The 18,011-nt window shown below is 45.7% G+C and overlaps 1 protein-coding gene across 1 annotated transcript; it reads left to right on the forward strand.

Annotated features, from left to right (window-relative positions):
• The first annotated feature begins 1,350 nt into the window (after positions 1–1,350).
• Positions 1,351–15,262, forward strand: CALB2 (calbindin 2). Its single transcript, XM_069966390.1, has 11 exons — positions 1,351–1,477; positions 4,232–4,308; positions 4,679–4,768; positions 4,907–4,987; positions 9,597–9,653; positions 9,806–9,883; positions 12,587–12,642; positions 13,454–13,493; positions 13,589–13,642; positions 13,717–13,788; positions 14,661–15,262. The coding sequence occupies exons 1-11, from the start codon at positions 1,384–1,386 to the stop codon at positions 14,781–14,783; spliced, it is 822 nt and encodes a 273-aa protein (XP_069822491.1). The 5' UTR covers positions 1,351–1,383; the 3' UTR covers positions 14,784–15,262.
• The last annotated feature ends 2,749 nt before the right edge of the window (positions 15,263–18,011 follow it).

Below are 18,011 nucleotides of genomic sequence, written 5' to 3' on the forward strand. Positions count from 1 at the left end.
TACATTAACTGTTCCACGATGTGGCCGCGTCTGAGGCTCCCAGAGGTCCTGTGCCGCCAATCAGTGCATGGCCCAGCCTCAATCACTGATTGGCTTTGTGCAACCTCCGGGAGCCAGGTGCCTCATATGCGGCCGGAGCATGGAACAAGTAATATATCATCCCGGCGGCAGGGGATTAATGGGGCCTGGACTTACATACTCACAGCGGGATGACAATCCTGGGTATGTAATCACATTGGAAGTGACAGGAGACGTAATCCACTGCGGATACGTCCAGTGTGAATCTAGCCATAACAAAAGTGTCAAAAACGCATAATAAATGTGGCATAAGTCCTATTAGATGGTTTTTGGCACAGTTGCTACAAAATTAGTGCACATTAGCAAGAGTAACTCTGGGCATTGAGTCTCCAGGTGCCAAGTAGAATCAAGCTGATATGTCATTTCTACTGCTTTAGGGTGAGTGTAAAAATTACAACATAAAAACAATGTAACTAGTCAGCATGAGGTAGGTATATCTGATAATGTCACAGGTCAGTATGATGTAGGTATATCTGATAATGTCACAGGTTGGTAAGTCTCAGGTCAGTACGATGAAGGTATATCTAATGATGTCATAGGTCAGGTTATTTTGATGTAGGTATGTATGATGAAAGTTTATTTTAACTTGTCATAGGTCAGGTGAGTATGATGTAGGTATTTCTAATGATGTCCCAGATCAATATGACGTGGGCATATGTGGTCATGCCATAGGTTAACCCACTTTAAGTGGATCCCCTCTCTGTAGAGTGTAGAACTGTTGTTGTTGCTGCTACACTGCGTCTAAGGGAAGAGGGATTCAGCAGCAACCCTACTGCTAGTCTGTGCTAGATTGACACCTGTAAAAGTTTCTCCCCTAAAATACACAAGTGTTTTTCTGCATACAGTTTGTCTAGCAGTAACAGATCTATGTATTAAATGTCAGGTCACCTACTTCAGGAGCATGAGGATAGCTCACACCTCACCCCTTTTCTGTTACTGACATATTCAGTAAGATTCATTATCAGTGCATAGAATACTTGTCTTCTGTGTCCCTGAAATAGGTACATAATCCAACATGACAACTAATGTGTAGACATTTACACTCCCCCGCCCCCCTCGCTTTCATGTGCATGAGAGGGAGGCATCAGTTTTTGTTGTTTTATTAAGCCTTCCATACTGTGCAGCGGCTCCAGGTATCCACCACTCCATATCAGTGTCTGGGTGTATGGCTCAGCACTGCCCTCTGTGTGTGACAGCTAGCAATGCAGCCTGGGAGATGTGTATATAAAGGAGGGGCGCAGTGTGGATCTGGGATCACTGGAGAGAGAGGCACTGAAGCTCCGTCACTTGCTGCTCTCACTGGGAATGATGGCTCACAAGCAGCAGCCTCTGTACCTGCACCTGGCAGAGCTCACAGCCTCGCAGTTCCTGGATATATGGAAACACTACGATTCTGATGGTAAGAGTGACACCCCAAACTTTGCCCCTGTCTAACCTCTGCCCACTGAGAAAGAAAGGGTTAACAGCCTGTGTCTGTTAGTTGGTCTCCCCAATTTTCGCTTTTTCCTGCTCAATGCACTCCTATATTTGGACATTAAAAAACAGATAGCAACAGTTTTCCGGACAATGGACCCTGCCAAAGCGATCAATACCTGGAGTCCTCTGGACACTGGCCTATGTTGGACCTGATGACCAGTACCAGGAGTCTTCCAATCACTGGACAGTGCCTTCCTGAATAGCAATACTAGGAGTCCTCCAGACACTGCACCCTGCCATCCTGCCCACCAACACCAGGGGTCCTTTGGACACTGGACCCTGCCACTCTAATCACCAGAGCCAGGAGTCCTCCATACACTGGACCCTGCATTCCTGATCAATAAAACCAGAAGTCCTCTGGACAATTTGCCCTCCCATCCTGACCACCAAAACCAGGATCCCTCCAGACACTGGATCATGTCATTCTGACCAGCATTACCAGGAGTCCTTTGGACACTGGATCCTACCATTCTCACTACCTCTTTCAGGAGTTCTCTGAATACTGAATTCTGCCATTTTAACCAACAGTACCAGGGGTCCTCTGGACACTGGACTGTGCCATCCTGATCACCAATACCAGGGTTCCTCTGTACACTGCACTGTGCTATCCTGATCACCAATACCTGACGTTCTCTGGACACTGCACCCTACTATCCTAAACATCAGTACCATCTCACCCTTAAACAGTGTCCTCTGGACACTGTACTGTGTCATCCTGATCACTAATTCATCTGACAGTGGACAATATCATTATGACCAACAATGCCAGGAGTCCCCTGGATACTGGACTGTGCCATGCTTACCAACAAAGCCAGGAGTCCCCTGGACACTGGACTGTGCCAAGCCTACTAACAATGCCAGGAGTCCCCTGGACTGTGCCACGCTTACCAACAATACCAGGAGTCCCATGGACTGTGCCATGCTTTCCAACAATACCAGGAGTCCCCTGGACTGTGCCATGCTTACCAACAATACCAGGAGTCCCCTGGACTGTGCCATCCCTACCAACAATACCAGGAGTCCCCTGGACACTGGAATGTGCCATGCTTACCAACAATGAAAGGAGTTCCCTGGACACTGGACTGTGCCATGCTTATCAACAATACCAGGAGTCCCCTGGACACTGGACTGTGCCATGCTTACCAACAATACCAGGAGTCCCCTGGACACTGGACTGTGCCATGCTTACCAACAATACCAGGAGTCCCCTGGACTGTGCCATGCTTACCAACAATACCAGGAGTCCCCTGGACACTGGACTGTGCCATGCTTACCAACAATACCAGGAGTACCCTGGACACTGGACTGTGCCATCCTTACCAACAATGCCAGGAGTCCTCTGGACACTGGACGGCATCATCCTGACTACCAGTACAAGGAGTTCTCCTCTGGACACTGGACCATGCTATCCCTTACCATCAATACTAGGGGTCCTCCAGAGCCACCCTGAACACCTGCAGACACCTGCCTCTGCTTCTGTCTGGGTAACACACCTCTAACCCCAATGATATTATATTGTGCTGCTCTCCATGCGAATACTGTATGCCAGTGATAGTAAGTGGACATGGCCTGTTAGGGTCAGTCATGCTGTGACATTGTTGAAGATGAGAAAGATCAGGGGGTAGACATGTATAAAATCTTTCTCTCCTAGCTGCAAGTCATGGGAAATAAGGGGGCTGCTGCCAGCTCAGCTTACATCCCCCTGGGGGCGCTCTTTTTCTTGCCTTTTGAGATGCTGGAGATATGACATCTGATCCCTCCCCATCACCTGCCCCCCACCTTGTTCTGCGCTTTCCCTGGTGTTTATTTACAAATTCGCCGATTAGTGAAAAGACGCTAAGATCCTGAGAGAGAAGAAAAGCCACCAGAGATCAGAGGAGGACCCCAGGGAAATTTGGAGATGACATGACAAAATAGGAGAGCAGCTGTGGCTCCGCTCATGCCTGCTGGGTCCCCAGGAAAGAAAATCACACTATAGATTCTGCCTCGTGTCCTTAGAATATCAGTTTTCATTGCAGAATCCTATCTCTTTCTGCCCCCAGAATGAGAATAAAATGGCCTCTGCCCCCTAACTTTGTTCTGCTCCAGAATTCATCTACCTGTGACACCAGCTGTTTGTTTCTCTCAAATATATATTGTTTTCCTATCCCTAGCTGTCCTCTTGTAACTTGCTCCCTCTTCTTCTGCAGTCAGATCCATAAAATACATACACTTGCCTGTTCTGTGCTTCCCGGATCTGGAGCAATGTGGCAAGGAGAGGGATACATTTAGAGGATTTCCAAAAGGAAAGGGGTTAAACTCCATTCGAAACCTACCAATACTGCTGAGCCTGCAGCAAACCTAAAAGCAAGTTGAGATTTTTGGAGCTGGACAAACAAGATCCACAGTTTAGTCACATAGATCACATAGAATCTTCAGTGTGCCCTGAAAACGTCTGGTAGGAGGGTATGGTGACAACAGGGTACTGTTGTCAGTGCTGTCAAATCCAACAGGAGATTTGTATTCCTGGGGGTGGGTGGGGGTAGTCTGGAAAAAGCTGAGTTGTTGGAATCCATGTTCTATTAGAAGGTGACATAGCATAGGCTTCAAGGGCTTGGGATGGCAGGTAGGGTGGACCTGTTGAACCTTCCATCAGTAGCACTAGTGTTCACATTGCCATTGCTTCTTCTCTCTCTAGGAAATGGCTACATTGAAGGAAAAGAGCTGGAGAACTTCTTCCAGGAGCTGGAAGCTGCAAGAAGAGGAGCTGGAGTGGTAAGAAATAATAATCAAACAAAACCTCTCCCCAGTACAGTGCTCCTGGTGCTGGGAGGAAGGAGGTCCTTGGAGACATTTTCTGTCTTCTTCTTAAAATGCTCCTTCAGCTCAGTGCAGTCTTCAGGATCTTAGTTACATCTGTTCTTGGAAAAAGCTGGATACAATCAATGTAACTGCCATTACAGACACTCCACTTTTCCAAACTCCTGAATTGGCAGGTCTACTAAAGTCTACATTTCTGCTCTGCGTAAGCGCTTCTTCTGCTCATCGTCAGTCATAGGGAAAGGGTGGATGCTTCCCCCTGCTGGTGATGATACATATTGTTCTATGACTTGTAGAGTGACATCGTCTTCTGCTCTGTAATTAGGAAGGATCCAGCATTAACATTGGGGAGAAGTTGAAAGAGTTCATGCAGAAGTATGACAAGAATGCAGATGGTCGCATAGAGATGTCTGAGGTGAGTTCAATGAATTTAAAGTCTGGGTCCTGAGAGTGAGAAATGTCAGAACATCACTAGGTATGCATGCAGTGCAGAGTATACCATACACACCAGGCTTGTGTCATTGCATCAGGTTCATCTGTCTTCTCCTTTTAGTTGGCTCAGATTCTCCCAACAGAAGAAAATTTTCTGCTTTGCTTTAGACAACACGCCGGCTCTAGCACTGAGTTTATGGAGGTAAGTGGTGAACCACACAATAGTTCACCAGTGCACACTCTGCTACACCACACTGAACCCTACCTGTACATACTCAACTCTCCCACGCTACACTCTCTGCAAACAAACCTGTACTGCATTAGATTATGTTTTATATGCTCACACTAAATTCTGATGCACCAGGGGCGTAACTAGAAATGACTGGGCCCCATAGCAAACTTTTGATTGCAAAATGTATTACTATGCATGACCACTAATGTTACCACTTTACTGACCAAATCTAGTATACTAGCACCAATAATACAAACAGTACCAGTTTACAATTGACAAATATTACCACCACTGCTACTGAATAAAATCTACTCTACAATGATCAATATCACCTTATACAGTGACCATATAGCAGTAGATATCAGGTGTACCTAGGCCCTGCACGCCATAAGTGATTACAGTGCAGTTACAGCCAATGACTCACCAGGGGTGTCTTCTTTAAATTAATCACAAGAGTTGTTCACATTTCCTTTTCTTCTCCATCTGGCCTGGGCAATCATTCACGAGCTGTCCCTGTAGGATTTATCAGATAAACATTTTAGACTTCTCACTCATGTATGATCGTCATCTTCCACATCTGTATTGTCCCATCTGTGCCCTCATATAGCAATTAGTCCCCTTGTATTAATTTAGTAGTTAGATTCTTCTGTGCCCCCATACAGTAGTTAGGTCTCTCTGTGCCCCCCATACAGTAGTTAGGTCTCTCTGTGCCCTCCATATAGTAGTTAGGCCTCTCTGTGCTACTATATAGAGGTCAGCCCCCCCTCAGTGCATCTGTGTAGTATTTTGGCAACTCTGTTTAAGTAGCTCCCCCAGTAAGTAGTCCCTCAGCTATGTTCCCCCATAGGTAGTGTCCCTGGTAAGTAGGCATCCCCCTATAAGTTAACTCCCCAGTGAACTCCCCATGTCCACCAGTATGTAGCATACCATGTGTAGGCATTCTCCCTGTAGGTAATACCCCCTGTTAGTTAGCCCCCTCCCCCATGTAATCATCTCCTAAGGTAGCTAGCCTCTCCATAGGCATTTCCGCTGGTTAGTTAGCCCCCTCTCCCCATATAGGTATCTACCCTGGTAGTTAGTCCCTCTCCCATCTATGTAGTAATCTCCCCTGGTAGTTAGCCCCACTCTGTAGGCATCTCTCTTGGTAGTTAAAACCCACCTATGTAGTCATCTTTCCTGGTAGTTAGCCCCCCTTCCTGCCATGTAGGCATCTCTCTTGGTAGTTACCTCCCACCTAAGTACTCATCTTTCCAGCACACTACACTGCACACACTAACCTGTACCCCACCTGTACATATATTTCTACTGCAGCACACTACACTGCTCCTGCACACACTAACCTGTACCCCACTTGTACACATGTCTACTGCAGCACACTACACTGCACACACTAACCTGTACACATATGTCTACTGCAGCATACTGCACCGCACACACTAACCTCTACCCCACCTGTACACATGTCTACTGCAGGACACTACACTGCACCTGCACACACTAACCTGTACCCCACTTGTACACATATGTCTACTACAGGACACTACACCGCACCTGCACACACTAACCTGTACCCCACTTGTACACATATGTCTACTGCAACACACTACACCGCACACACTAACCTGTACCCCACCTGTACACATATGTCTATTACAGCACACTACACTGCACCTGCACACACTAACCTGTACCCCACCTGTACACATATGTCTACTTCAGCACACTACACTGCACACACTAACCTGTACACATATGTCTACTGCAGCACACTACACTGCACACACTAACCTGTACCACAATTGTACACATATGTCTATTACAGCATACTACACTGCACCTGCACACACTAACCTGTACACATATGTATACTGCAGCACACTACACTACACTGCACACACTAACCTGTACCCCAATTGTACACATATGTCTATTACAGCACACTACACTGCACCTGCACACACTAACCTGTAACCCCACCTGTACACATATGTCTACTGCAGCACACTACACTGCTACACTGCACCTGCACACAATAACCTGTACTCCACTTATACACATATGTCTACTGCAGCACACTACACTGCACACACTAACCTGTACACCGTCTGTACACATATGTCTACTACAGGACACTGCACTGCACCTGCACACACTAACCTGTACCCGACCTGTACACATATGTCTACTGTAGGACACTACACTGCACCTGCAAATACTAACCTGTACCCCAATTGTACACATATATCTACTGCAGCACACTACACTGCACCTGTACACTTATGTATACTGCAGCACACTACACTACACTGCACACACTAACCTGTACCCCACCTGTACACATGTCTATTGCAGGACACTATACTGCACCTGCACACACTAACCTGTACCCCACCTGTACACATATGTCTACTGCAGCACATTACACTGCACCTGCACACACTAACCTGTATCCCACCTGTACACATGTCTACTGCAGCACACTACACTGCACACACTAACCTGTACCCCACCTGTACACAATTGTCTACTGCAGCACATACTGCAGCACACTACCCTGCACACACTAACCTGTACCCCACCTGTACACAATTGTCTACTGCAGCACATACTACAGCACACTACACTGCACCTGCACACACTAACCTGTATCCCACCTGTACACATGTCTACTGCAGCACACTACACTGCACACACTAACCTGTGCCCCACCTGTACACATATGTCTACTACAGCACACTACACTGCACCTGCACACACTAACCTGTACCCCACCTGTACACATATGTCTACTGCAGCACACTACACTGCACACACTTACCTGTACCCCACCTGTACACATATGTCTACTGCAGCACACCACACTGCACCTGCACACACTAACCTGTACCCCACCTGTACACATATGTCTACTACAGCACACTACACTGCACCTGCACACACTAACCTGTACCCCACCTGTACACATATGTCTATTACAGCACACTACACTGCACCTGCACACACTAACCTGTACCCCACCTGTACACATATGTCTACTTCAGCACACTACACTGCACACACTAACCTGTACACATATGTCTACTGCAGCACACTACACTGCACACACTAACCTGTACCACAATTGTACACATATGTCTATTACAGCACACTACACTGCACCTGCACACACTAACCTGTACACATATGTATACTGCAGCACACTACACTACACTGCACACACTAACCTGTACCCCAATTGTACACATATGTCTATTACAGCACACTACACTGCACCTGCACACACTAACCTGTAACCCCACCTGTACACATATGTCTACTGCAGCACACTACACTGCACCTGCACACACTAACCTGTAACCCCACCTGTACACATATGTCTACTGCAGCACACTACACTGCTACACTGCACCTGCACACAATAACCTGTACTCCACTTATACACATATGTCTACTGCAGCACACTACACTGCACACACTAACCTGTACACCGTCTGTACACATATGTCTACTACAGGACACTGCACTGCACCTGCACACACTAACCTGTACCCCACCTGTACACATATGTCTACTGTAGGACACTACACTGCACCTGCACATACTAACTTGTACCCCAATTGTACACATATATCTACTGCAGCACACTACACTGCACCTGTACACATATGCATACTGCAGCACACTACACTACACTGCACACACTAACCTGTACCCCACCTGTACACATGTCTATTGCAGGACACTATACTGCACCTGCACACACTAACCTGTACCCCACCTGTACACATATGTCTACTGCAGCACATTACACTGCACCTGCACACACTAACCTGTATCCCACCTGTACACATGTCTACTGCAGCACACTACACTGCACACACTAACCTGTACCCCACCTGTACACAATTGTCTACTGCAGCACATACTGCAGCACACTACCCTGCACACACTAACCTGTACCCCACCTGTACACAATTGTCTACTGCAGCACATACTGCAGCACACTACACTGCACCTGCACACACTAACCTGTATCCCACCTGTACACATATGTCTACTGCAGCACACTACACTGCACCTGCACACACTAACCTGTACCCCACCTGTACACATATGTCTACTACAGCACACTACACTGCACCTGCACACACTAACCTGTAATGTCACCTGTACATTTATGTCTACTACAGCACACTACACTGCACACACTAACCTGTTATCCCACCTGTACACATATGTCTACTACAGCACACTACACTGCACCTGCACACAGTAACCTATACCCCACCTGTACACATATGTCTACTGCAGCACACTGCACTGCACCTGCCCACACTAACCTGTACCCCACCTGTACACATATGTCTACTGCAGCACACTACACTGCACCTGTACAGACTAACCTCTAACCCACCTGTACACATATGTGTACTGCAGCACACTACACTGCACCTGCACACACTAAAACTATTGCACTGCCCTATTCTGCACCATACTACAACCCAAACTCTACTACATACACCGCTGCTTTCTCAAAATTATGGAAGAGCAGAAAATTAATTTCTTAACAATATTTCAGGCCTGGAGGAAATACGACACAGACAGGAGTGGCTACATTGAAGCCAATGAACTAAAGGTGAGAATGTGCAGAGGGTAGGATGATGGGGTAGGGGCTGTAGGTTTATGCACTTAGGAATTGGCTCTGAAAATTAATCCTGCCCTGTACTTTAATGTAATAACTTCTCCATGTCTTTGTCATTTACCTGATGAAGTTTCTGATCGTTTCAGGGCTTTCTGTCTGATCTGCTGAAGAAAGCAAACCGACCATTTGATGAAAAGAAACTCCAAGAGTACACCCAAACTATAGTGAGTATACTCAGATTATAGAAAGTACACCCAAACTATAGGTAGTTGACTCTAAATATAGTGAGTAAACCATGACCATAGTGACTACAAGTAGACCATAGAGATTATACCAAGACTATAGGTAATTCACCCTGCATATTGTCAGTACATCCCCAACTATAGACAGTGCACACTGATAGTACAGGTGGACTCCAAGAGCACTTCCAGACTTAAGAGAAAGCAGGTAAACTATAGAGAGTACAGGTAGAGTTAAAAAATTAACTCCGACAATAGAGAGTACACACTAACTATAGACAGTTCCCCCTGACTTTAGTGAGTGCACCCTGACTATAGACACTATCCCCTGTCTATTGAGCATTTACCCTAACTAAATTTAATACAAGTAAACTATATAGATTATACCTACATTATAAGAAATACACCTTGATTATAGAGAGTACACACCAACTGTAGGCAGTACACCTCGATTATAGAGAGTACAGGTACACTCTAAAGTATGCCCTCACTGTAGAGAGTATTGGTAGAACATACGGAGTGCAGCCCAACTATAGATAATGGGGGAGATTCGTCAAAGGGTGTAAAATATACACTGGTGTAAACTGCCCACAGCAGCCAATCACAGCTCAGCTTTCAACTGAAAGAGGAGCTGTGATTGGTTGCTGTGGGCAGTTTACACCAGTGTATATTTTACACCCTTTGATAAATTTGGGCCAATGTGTGTATATGTGTATATATTAGATTTTACATCCAAACTGAATATAGAATACATAAAGTAATGCTAAAAAGGGGACTTTAACCAAAAACATTTTTGCTTTCAAATTAGCTGGTGAGAGCACTCTGCTGCCACTTTGAATAATGAGTGCACTCTGCTGCCACTTTGAATAATGAGTGCACTCTGCTGTCACTTTTAATAAAGAGACACAACACCACAAAAAAAACAGGGGTATGTTATATAAAGGAGCACTCCAAGGTAAGAGATAATACAAAAAATGTTTATTGATAATTACCAAAAAGAATAACATATACTGACACAAAGGTTGGCAGAGGAACAGAAATCCCTGCATATTAAAAACAATTAAAATTCCCAAAAGAAAAAAAACACACATGGTGGGACCCACACAATATAGGGGACCCCCGGGGTAAACACACGGTCCTACAGTAAAGCTCAACTGACCCTCATTAGTGAAACACAGTGAATATACAACCTAGAAATACAGGAATCATAACCAAAGGAAAAATGTATATATGTATATAACTGTGTGTGTGTCAAATAATTGGTGACTAAAAGAAAATAGTGAACAGTAATGAATATCAAAAAGAAATGAAGACCATCAAAAAACACATCACCAAATAAAGAGGGAGAGGAGTGATCCGTGGCTACCCATGATGCCCCTACGCGTTACGTTCCACCGGAACTTCGTCAGGGAGAGCTGTAGGACCGTGTGTTTACCTAGGGAGTCCCCTATATTGTTTACCCCGTTTATTTATACCATTTGGTAGTGCATGCCCCAATTCTTGTATATAACTTTTAATAAAGAGTGCGCTCTTCTGCCACTTTTAATAATGAGTGCACTCTGCTGCCACTTTTAATAATGAGTGCACTCTGCTGCCACTTTTAATAATGAGCGCACTCTGCTGTCACTTTTAATAATGAGCGCACTCTGCTGTCACTTTTAATAATGAGCGCATTCTGCTGTCACTTTTAATAATGAGTGCAATGAGTTTTTTAAAAATATTTCTCCTTTTCTATCCCTTTCCTCTACTGCAGCTCCCTTCTCCATTGGAGATGACAAACCTGGCCATAATATGCTCATGACTTGGCTCTATTACCCAGTCGGCATATCATGTTTAATTATATTCCCATGTAAACAGGGTTAAATGAAGTTTAAAACAAACAAAAAAACAACAATCAACTCACTTGTCACCCATTCCTGGCAGCCGTGCGTCTCCCGTCATGTTCCCGATGCTGGCAGGTTGATGCACACTACATGCGCCGGAGGTCTTTGAAGCTCTCCCGGCAGCCGAGCGTCTCATCGGAGAAACTCGGAGACGTACGGCTGCCGGGAGAGCTTTGGGAGAATGACAGAGGCTTCGGGGACTGGTGTCATTTTCCCGAAGCAGCCGAGCATCTGCGAGCTTCTCCAATTAGACGCTCGGCTGTCGGGAGAGCTTCAGGGACTTCTGGCACAGGCAGTGTCTCTGCATTACACTGTCTGCACCAGAAACATGATGGGAGACGCGCAGGTGAGTTGAATTGTTTGTTTTTTTTATAGCGGTCGCCGCATACGGTGGGGCTGTTTTTGAGCTCCCCCACCGCATGGGGCAACCATACCCGATGTATAAGACCACCCCCGACTTCCGAGAAGATTTTTCGGGGTTAAAAAGTCGCCTTATACACCAGAAAATACAGTATATCAAATAGGGGGAAGTATTCTGCACAGCATTCAGTATCAACACCTAGACCCCCACCAATCTAGATTTCTCAAGCCTTACAAAGCTTTTGTGACTTATCCATCCCCTGCCACCTAAACCCCTCACAAAATTACTGTGACTCCTGCAGTCAGAGTGCCCTCATAATTAATAGTACATGTTGTTAATGCTGAGAAAGTCAGACACAACAAATATTATGCTTGTGCATCCTCTAGAGGTCTTGTAACAATAGAGAGTAGTATGGTGTGTGATATGGATCCTCTTTTCTTGCAGCTCCGCATGTTTGACCTGAATGGAGATGGGAAGCTTTGTTTGTCTGAGATGTCCAGGTAACATGACTACATGTTGGGCCGTATTAACAGCTACTGCTGCCCTAGGCACCGAACCTGCAGCCGCCCCTTCACTCTTCACTCACCAATTAGCATCATGATTTTCTAGTTTGTGAACATCATATTGATATCTGATCAATCTTAGGCCGCATTCCTACATTAACTGTACGACGCCACATGCAGCCGAAACCAGACTGTCATGCGTTAACCAGGATCAAGCAACTCATCACATGTAGTCAGGGCACCTTGCAGGGGGCAGCACTAGGGAGCAGGGGGAAGGAAACAACCTTTTTTTGTTTTGTTTTAATTCTTTAGTCTCCCACCTCCCTTTCAGACTTGCCAGTAAATCTGGTGTTTTTTTGAGGGGGATGGTGTTATTGGTAAGGTCTGGTATTGGCCAATAATCCTCTGGTTAACACTGTTATACCAGACCTGACCAATACCGCCGTACAGTGACTGAATAACACCGCCATACCAGACCTGACCAATAACACCCCCCCCCCCCCTAAAAAAAAACACCAAATTTACTGGCAAGTCTGAAAGGGAGGTGGGAGACTAAAAAAATTTAAACAAAAAAAAAGGTCTTTCCTTCCCCCTGCTCCCTGGTGCTGCCCCCCTGCAAGGTGCCCTGACTACATGTGATGAGTTGCTTGATCCTAAAAGCCGCCATCTGGAGATGAGTTATTACAGCGATAACTATTACTTCATAACATAATATTCTGAGCCTGTGTGTGGAGAATGCTTCACCCCCTTTAAATTGGTAGCTATAGTAATAGTTAACATGTACTGATCAATATATTCTGTATTACAGACTGCTTCCTGTGCAGGAAAACTTCTTACTTAAATTCCAGGTATGGCGGGTCCTCTAATACACCAGTGCTGGCCCCTTGTGTTTTTATGTACAGTCCAGGGGTCAGGACTTTACTGTTGTCCTGTTGTCTTCCAGGGTATGAAGCTTAGCTGTGAGGAATTCAATGCAATTTTCAACTTCTATGACAAGGTAATGACAAGACAGTACATGGGGACAGGGCCTGCCGCCGCAGGATGACCTCTAACCTGTGGCTCTTGTTTCAGGATGGGAATGGATACATTGATGAGCATGAGCTGGACGCTTTACTGAAGGATTTCTTTGATAAAAACAAAAAGGTGAGTTACTGAGAGAAGAGATAATGGCATGATGGTGACAAAATGACGCAAGGAATCAGAGCGACTGGGGAAGTGCAAAGGAAACAGGAATAGTATGGCTGTAACAAGGCCAAGAATTCTACAAGGAGGTGACAGAATAATAAAGGATAATAGAACCTCTGTGACCTCTTCCTTTTCTGGACACTTCAACCATTACTTGACACTCGGCCACTGCCTGACACTTTGTCAACTGCTTGAGTTCATTCTGCTATTCAGGAAATGTTTTAGGCCTCTATATTGTGGCCAGTGATCTCTCCCCAGGTGATAAATGTTAGCATGAGGGATAGAGGTGGAGACAAGGCAGCAGTTCAGAGCCACATGGCGCGGGTTTGAGGGACACACTTAGGGCAGGTGAACAAAATGCCACTCACCCTTCTGTAGATGCTGTAGCCAACCTGCTGCTTACCTGCCCTTAAAGCGTACCTGTCATTTCAGGCAGATGTAGGTGTGTACATGAGGATTAGCACTTATATATGGCATTTTTCTGCACACACACAGGAGGTAAACCTGCACTTTTCTGTCTTTGTGTACACCCTAAAAACCAGCAGAAGCATGGGAGCCATGATAAAGCTGTAGTGAGCAGGCTAAACTGTGTAGAAAGCCCTAGGGATCTCATAAGGCTTACCCCATCCCATAGAGAACACAGGAATGCTTGGTGGTTCCTGTGTATGGGGAGGACGGGCAGGGGATGGGAGGTATAACTGACGGCCAGACAATCATTCAGCCGTCAGTTATTAAAAGTGTATGGGGCCCTTACATCAGTGAAATGGAAATGATAAGGAGTTTTTTTGTCTGATGCTCCACTCTCCCATGATCCTGTTGTCTTATTGCAGGAGGTGAACATTCAGAGCCTGACCGGCTATCGTCAGAGCATCATGTCGCTGTGTGATGGTGGACGCCTCTACCGCAAGGAACTGGAGATTGTACTCTGCAATGACTCAACCCCAATGAAGTAACGGGGGGTCCCACTGCTCACAATCACTGCACTGCGCTCCTGTATCTTGCCCCACCCCCTCCCACCAATGAGAGACAGGGGAGAGACTACTGGATTGAGACATTGTGGCACAGGGAAACCGGTGCTGTCAGAGGGTTGTATAGAAGAGACAACAGAGTGAGGGCTAAACTGTCTTTCAGGTCTCACTCTAATTTATATTTCCCAGAGTGGTCAGTGGCTGTTACCAAGGGTGATTAACAGGCAGAGACCTCACCTACCCCTGCACTGGGGCCTTTTCTCTGACACTTTCTGGTTTCAAGTCCCAGGCTGTTTCTCTGAATAGTTTCCCTCTACACCTCATATTCCTGGGTCTCCCCCCTGGCTGCTCTCACCTAGATACCCGCCATCCTGGTTTTAGGGGGCTCATCTCCTTATTTGGGTTTTCCGCAGAGTGGATCCTCGATTTTAATTTCTTTTTGGGTTTTGCTTGTTTTACCTGTTTTACCAAAGAATGAATAAAATGACAGATCCTAAGTGTGGAGTCTGAGTCTATGGGATCCTGCAATACCCTAGAGAAGGGGACTAGGAAATAAGGGGCACCTTATCATATAGGCCACAAAAGACATGTGACATGCGATAAACCTTTTTTTAACGCAACGCGTTTCGGCGCTATATTGCATGAGCGCCTTACATAAGGTGATGCCTGAGGAAGGCCCTCATGTAAGATAGAGCCAAAACAAGTTTAACCAACCCGATGTGTAACTGCCCACAGTGACACCCCAATACCTGTGCTAAGTCCATTCAGAAGGGCCTCGATCCCAGATGGTTCTGGTTGGGATCATCTATCCATATTGGTTATTCCAGCCTAAAGACGAGAGTAGCTTGTAGCAAGGTGTATATATGCTCTCTATAGAGTTGTGCCTATATATCTGCACAACTCCTCTAGGTGAGTGAAACCACTAATTTCTATAGTTTTATTGACTAAGATTTACTACACCAGAAGGCACCAATGTCTCTCTTTTTCATCTACACATTACTAACTGACACACACACTTACTGACACACATTACTGACTGACAAACATCACTCATACACACAGCAATTACAGCTCATACACACAGCAATTACAGCTCAGTCTTCTCCCTCTTCCTATCTGCCCAGGTGATCTGCACACTATACTATTGAGGAACTGCAGTTCATGTGATCCGGTCCTTCATCCCTCTCACTCTCTGCAGGAAGGATCACAGGTCCTGCTCTGTTTTCTGATGTCCAGCACACTCACCTTGCACTACAGTGAGCAGGCTGAACATCAGAACACCGGGCTCCCCTCCTCTCTGGGCCATATGTACTGTATATGTGTGTGTATGATGTATGTGTCAACTAGACTGCCATGGAACGACTAGAAAGAGGACAGGGTGGACACTAACAGCGGGCAATGAACTCACTCCACCCAACTGTGCCTACCTACTTGCCTCAGACAGCCCTAGGCAGCTGCAGGCAACTGGGCAATGTCTCCTAACCTGAGTCAAGGTGTAAACAGGAGAGAAAGACAAACAAAACACCAAAAGATGTTCATAGGAGCCACAGTGAAACCTAACGAACAATAAGAAACAAAGTCAGAATCCAAAGAGTAGACAGAAGAACAAGAGCCAAGGTAAGATAAGCCATGTATAAAAATACAAGAACAGGGTACGCTTATCGCGCTTAATGAGACTAATAGCCAGCAAAGAAAAGGAGACATGTGAAACCTTTTATAGGAGGTCAGGGGCTCAGTCCAGAACGTGATTGGACCACCTTCCCCCTGATCCTCACACAACACCTGATAACGAAACAAACTGGCAGGGAGACCTGCCGATCAAACATAACTGCAGCACAGCTGCCAGGAGAACGATGCCTATCAAGTGGAGCCACTGAGCCATGATGTCACCCAGCCGGGAGCGCCCTCAACAAAGATTTGGAGTGTGATCCTGCAGCACGCTCATTTTGAAGCTGCCGGAGTGCACTTATGGAGGTCTGGGGCAGTGCTCTGGCCACTGAGGAGGAGCACGGACTCTGGAGCACGGTATGGCAAGGATCTGTATGTATGTAAAGTATGTAAGTGTGTGTTTACAATGTATGTATGTATGTACAGTATGTGTGTGTTTATGATGTATGTACCATATGTATATTGTGTATATAAACATTTATGCCATGGCCCGGGTTGCTGTGACTTGTATTAAACCTGCTGGTGAGCTCTGGTGTTTGGGGGGCTACTTGCCACAGTGGCCAGGAGTGGTAACACCCACCCCCGGACACACGGCAACTGGACCTCGTTTAGAACTGATGTGAGGTGTGGTGTGTAGGTGCAGCGGCAGAGTGAGAGTCCCACTTTAAACACTATTCAACTTTTTAATTTTTTTATTTGCATTCTCATTGCAGGGGTAGCATTAACATTATCTAATCATACAGTGCAATAAAAGATTACAAATCATGTTGACATATAGTAAATCCGTCAAAAATTGTATGTAATTAACATGGAGTGTACAATGTTTTCAGAAGTTAAACAAATAAGGCAATAAAAACACCCTGCAATGAGTTCTCCTTTTTCTGTCTTTTCCTCTTTTATGCTTTTTATGTGACTCACCGCCAGTGAGCCAAAAAGGACATAAAAAAAAAGTACAATACAAAAACAGTTTAAGTTTAAAGAGGATGTATCACCACAAATAGATTGGCGCTGTCATGGGGAAGCCGATGCGGTCCGTTTTTCGTTTTTTTTCTGGTTCCGATAGAACGGCGCCGTACACAGGAATCGTGCCGCGGTTCGAAAAACGTACTGCGGCACCGGCTTCCCCATGACAGCGCCAATCTCGGTGTGTTAAATTCAAGAGGATGTACCTGGTGGCACATCCTCTTTAACAGTACCAACGGTTCAAGTTTTAAAATGTCAACTATAGGCTCTATAAGAGTCCAATATGCCACACTAAGTAATCAGCACTAGAGATGAGCGAACCGGGTTCGGGTTTGAGTCCATCCGAACCCGAACGATCGGCATTTGATTAGCGGTGGCTGCTGAACTTAGATAAAGCTGTAAGGTTGTCTGGAAAACATGGATACAGCCAATGACTATATCCATGTTTTCCACATAGCCTTAGAGCTTTATCCAACTTCAGCAGCCACCGCTAATCAAATGCGGAACGTTCGGGTTCAGATGGACTCGAGCTTCGCTCATCTCTAATCAGCACATATTGCATCAGGTTTCTGTCCTGATTGG

The sequence above is a fragment of the Dendropsophus ebraccatus genome, chromosome 4 (genome assembly GCF_027789765.1).
Source record: "Dendropsophus ebraccatus isolate aDenEbr1 chromosome 4, aDenEbr1.pat, whole genome shotgun sequence".
Classification (NCBI taxonomy): domain Eukaryota; kingdom Metazoa; phylum Chordata; class Amphibia; order Anura; family Hylidae; genus Dendropsophus; species Dendropsophus ebraccatus.

Coding starts and splice junctions, on each gene's coding strand:
- CALB2 (XM_069966390.1), top strand. CDS start 1,384: ATGATGGCTCACAAGCAGCAGCCTCTGTACCTGCACCTGGCAGAGCTC. Junction 4,988..9,596: donor CTAGCACTGAGTTTATGGAG/GTAAGTGGTGAA, acceptor ACAATATTTCAG/GCCTGGAGGAAATACGACAC. Junction 13,643..13,716: donor TTTTCAACTTCTATGACAAG/GTAATGACAAGA, acceptor CTCTTGTTTCAG/GATGGGAATGGATACATTGA.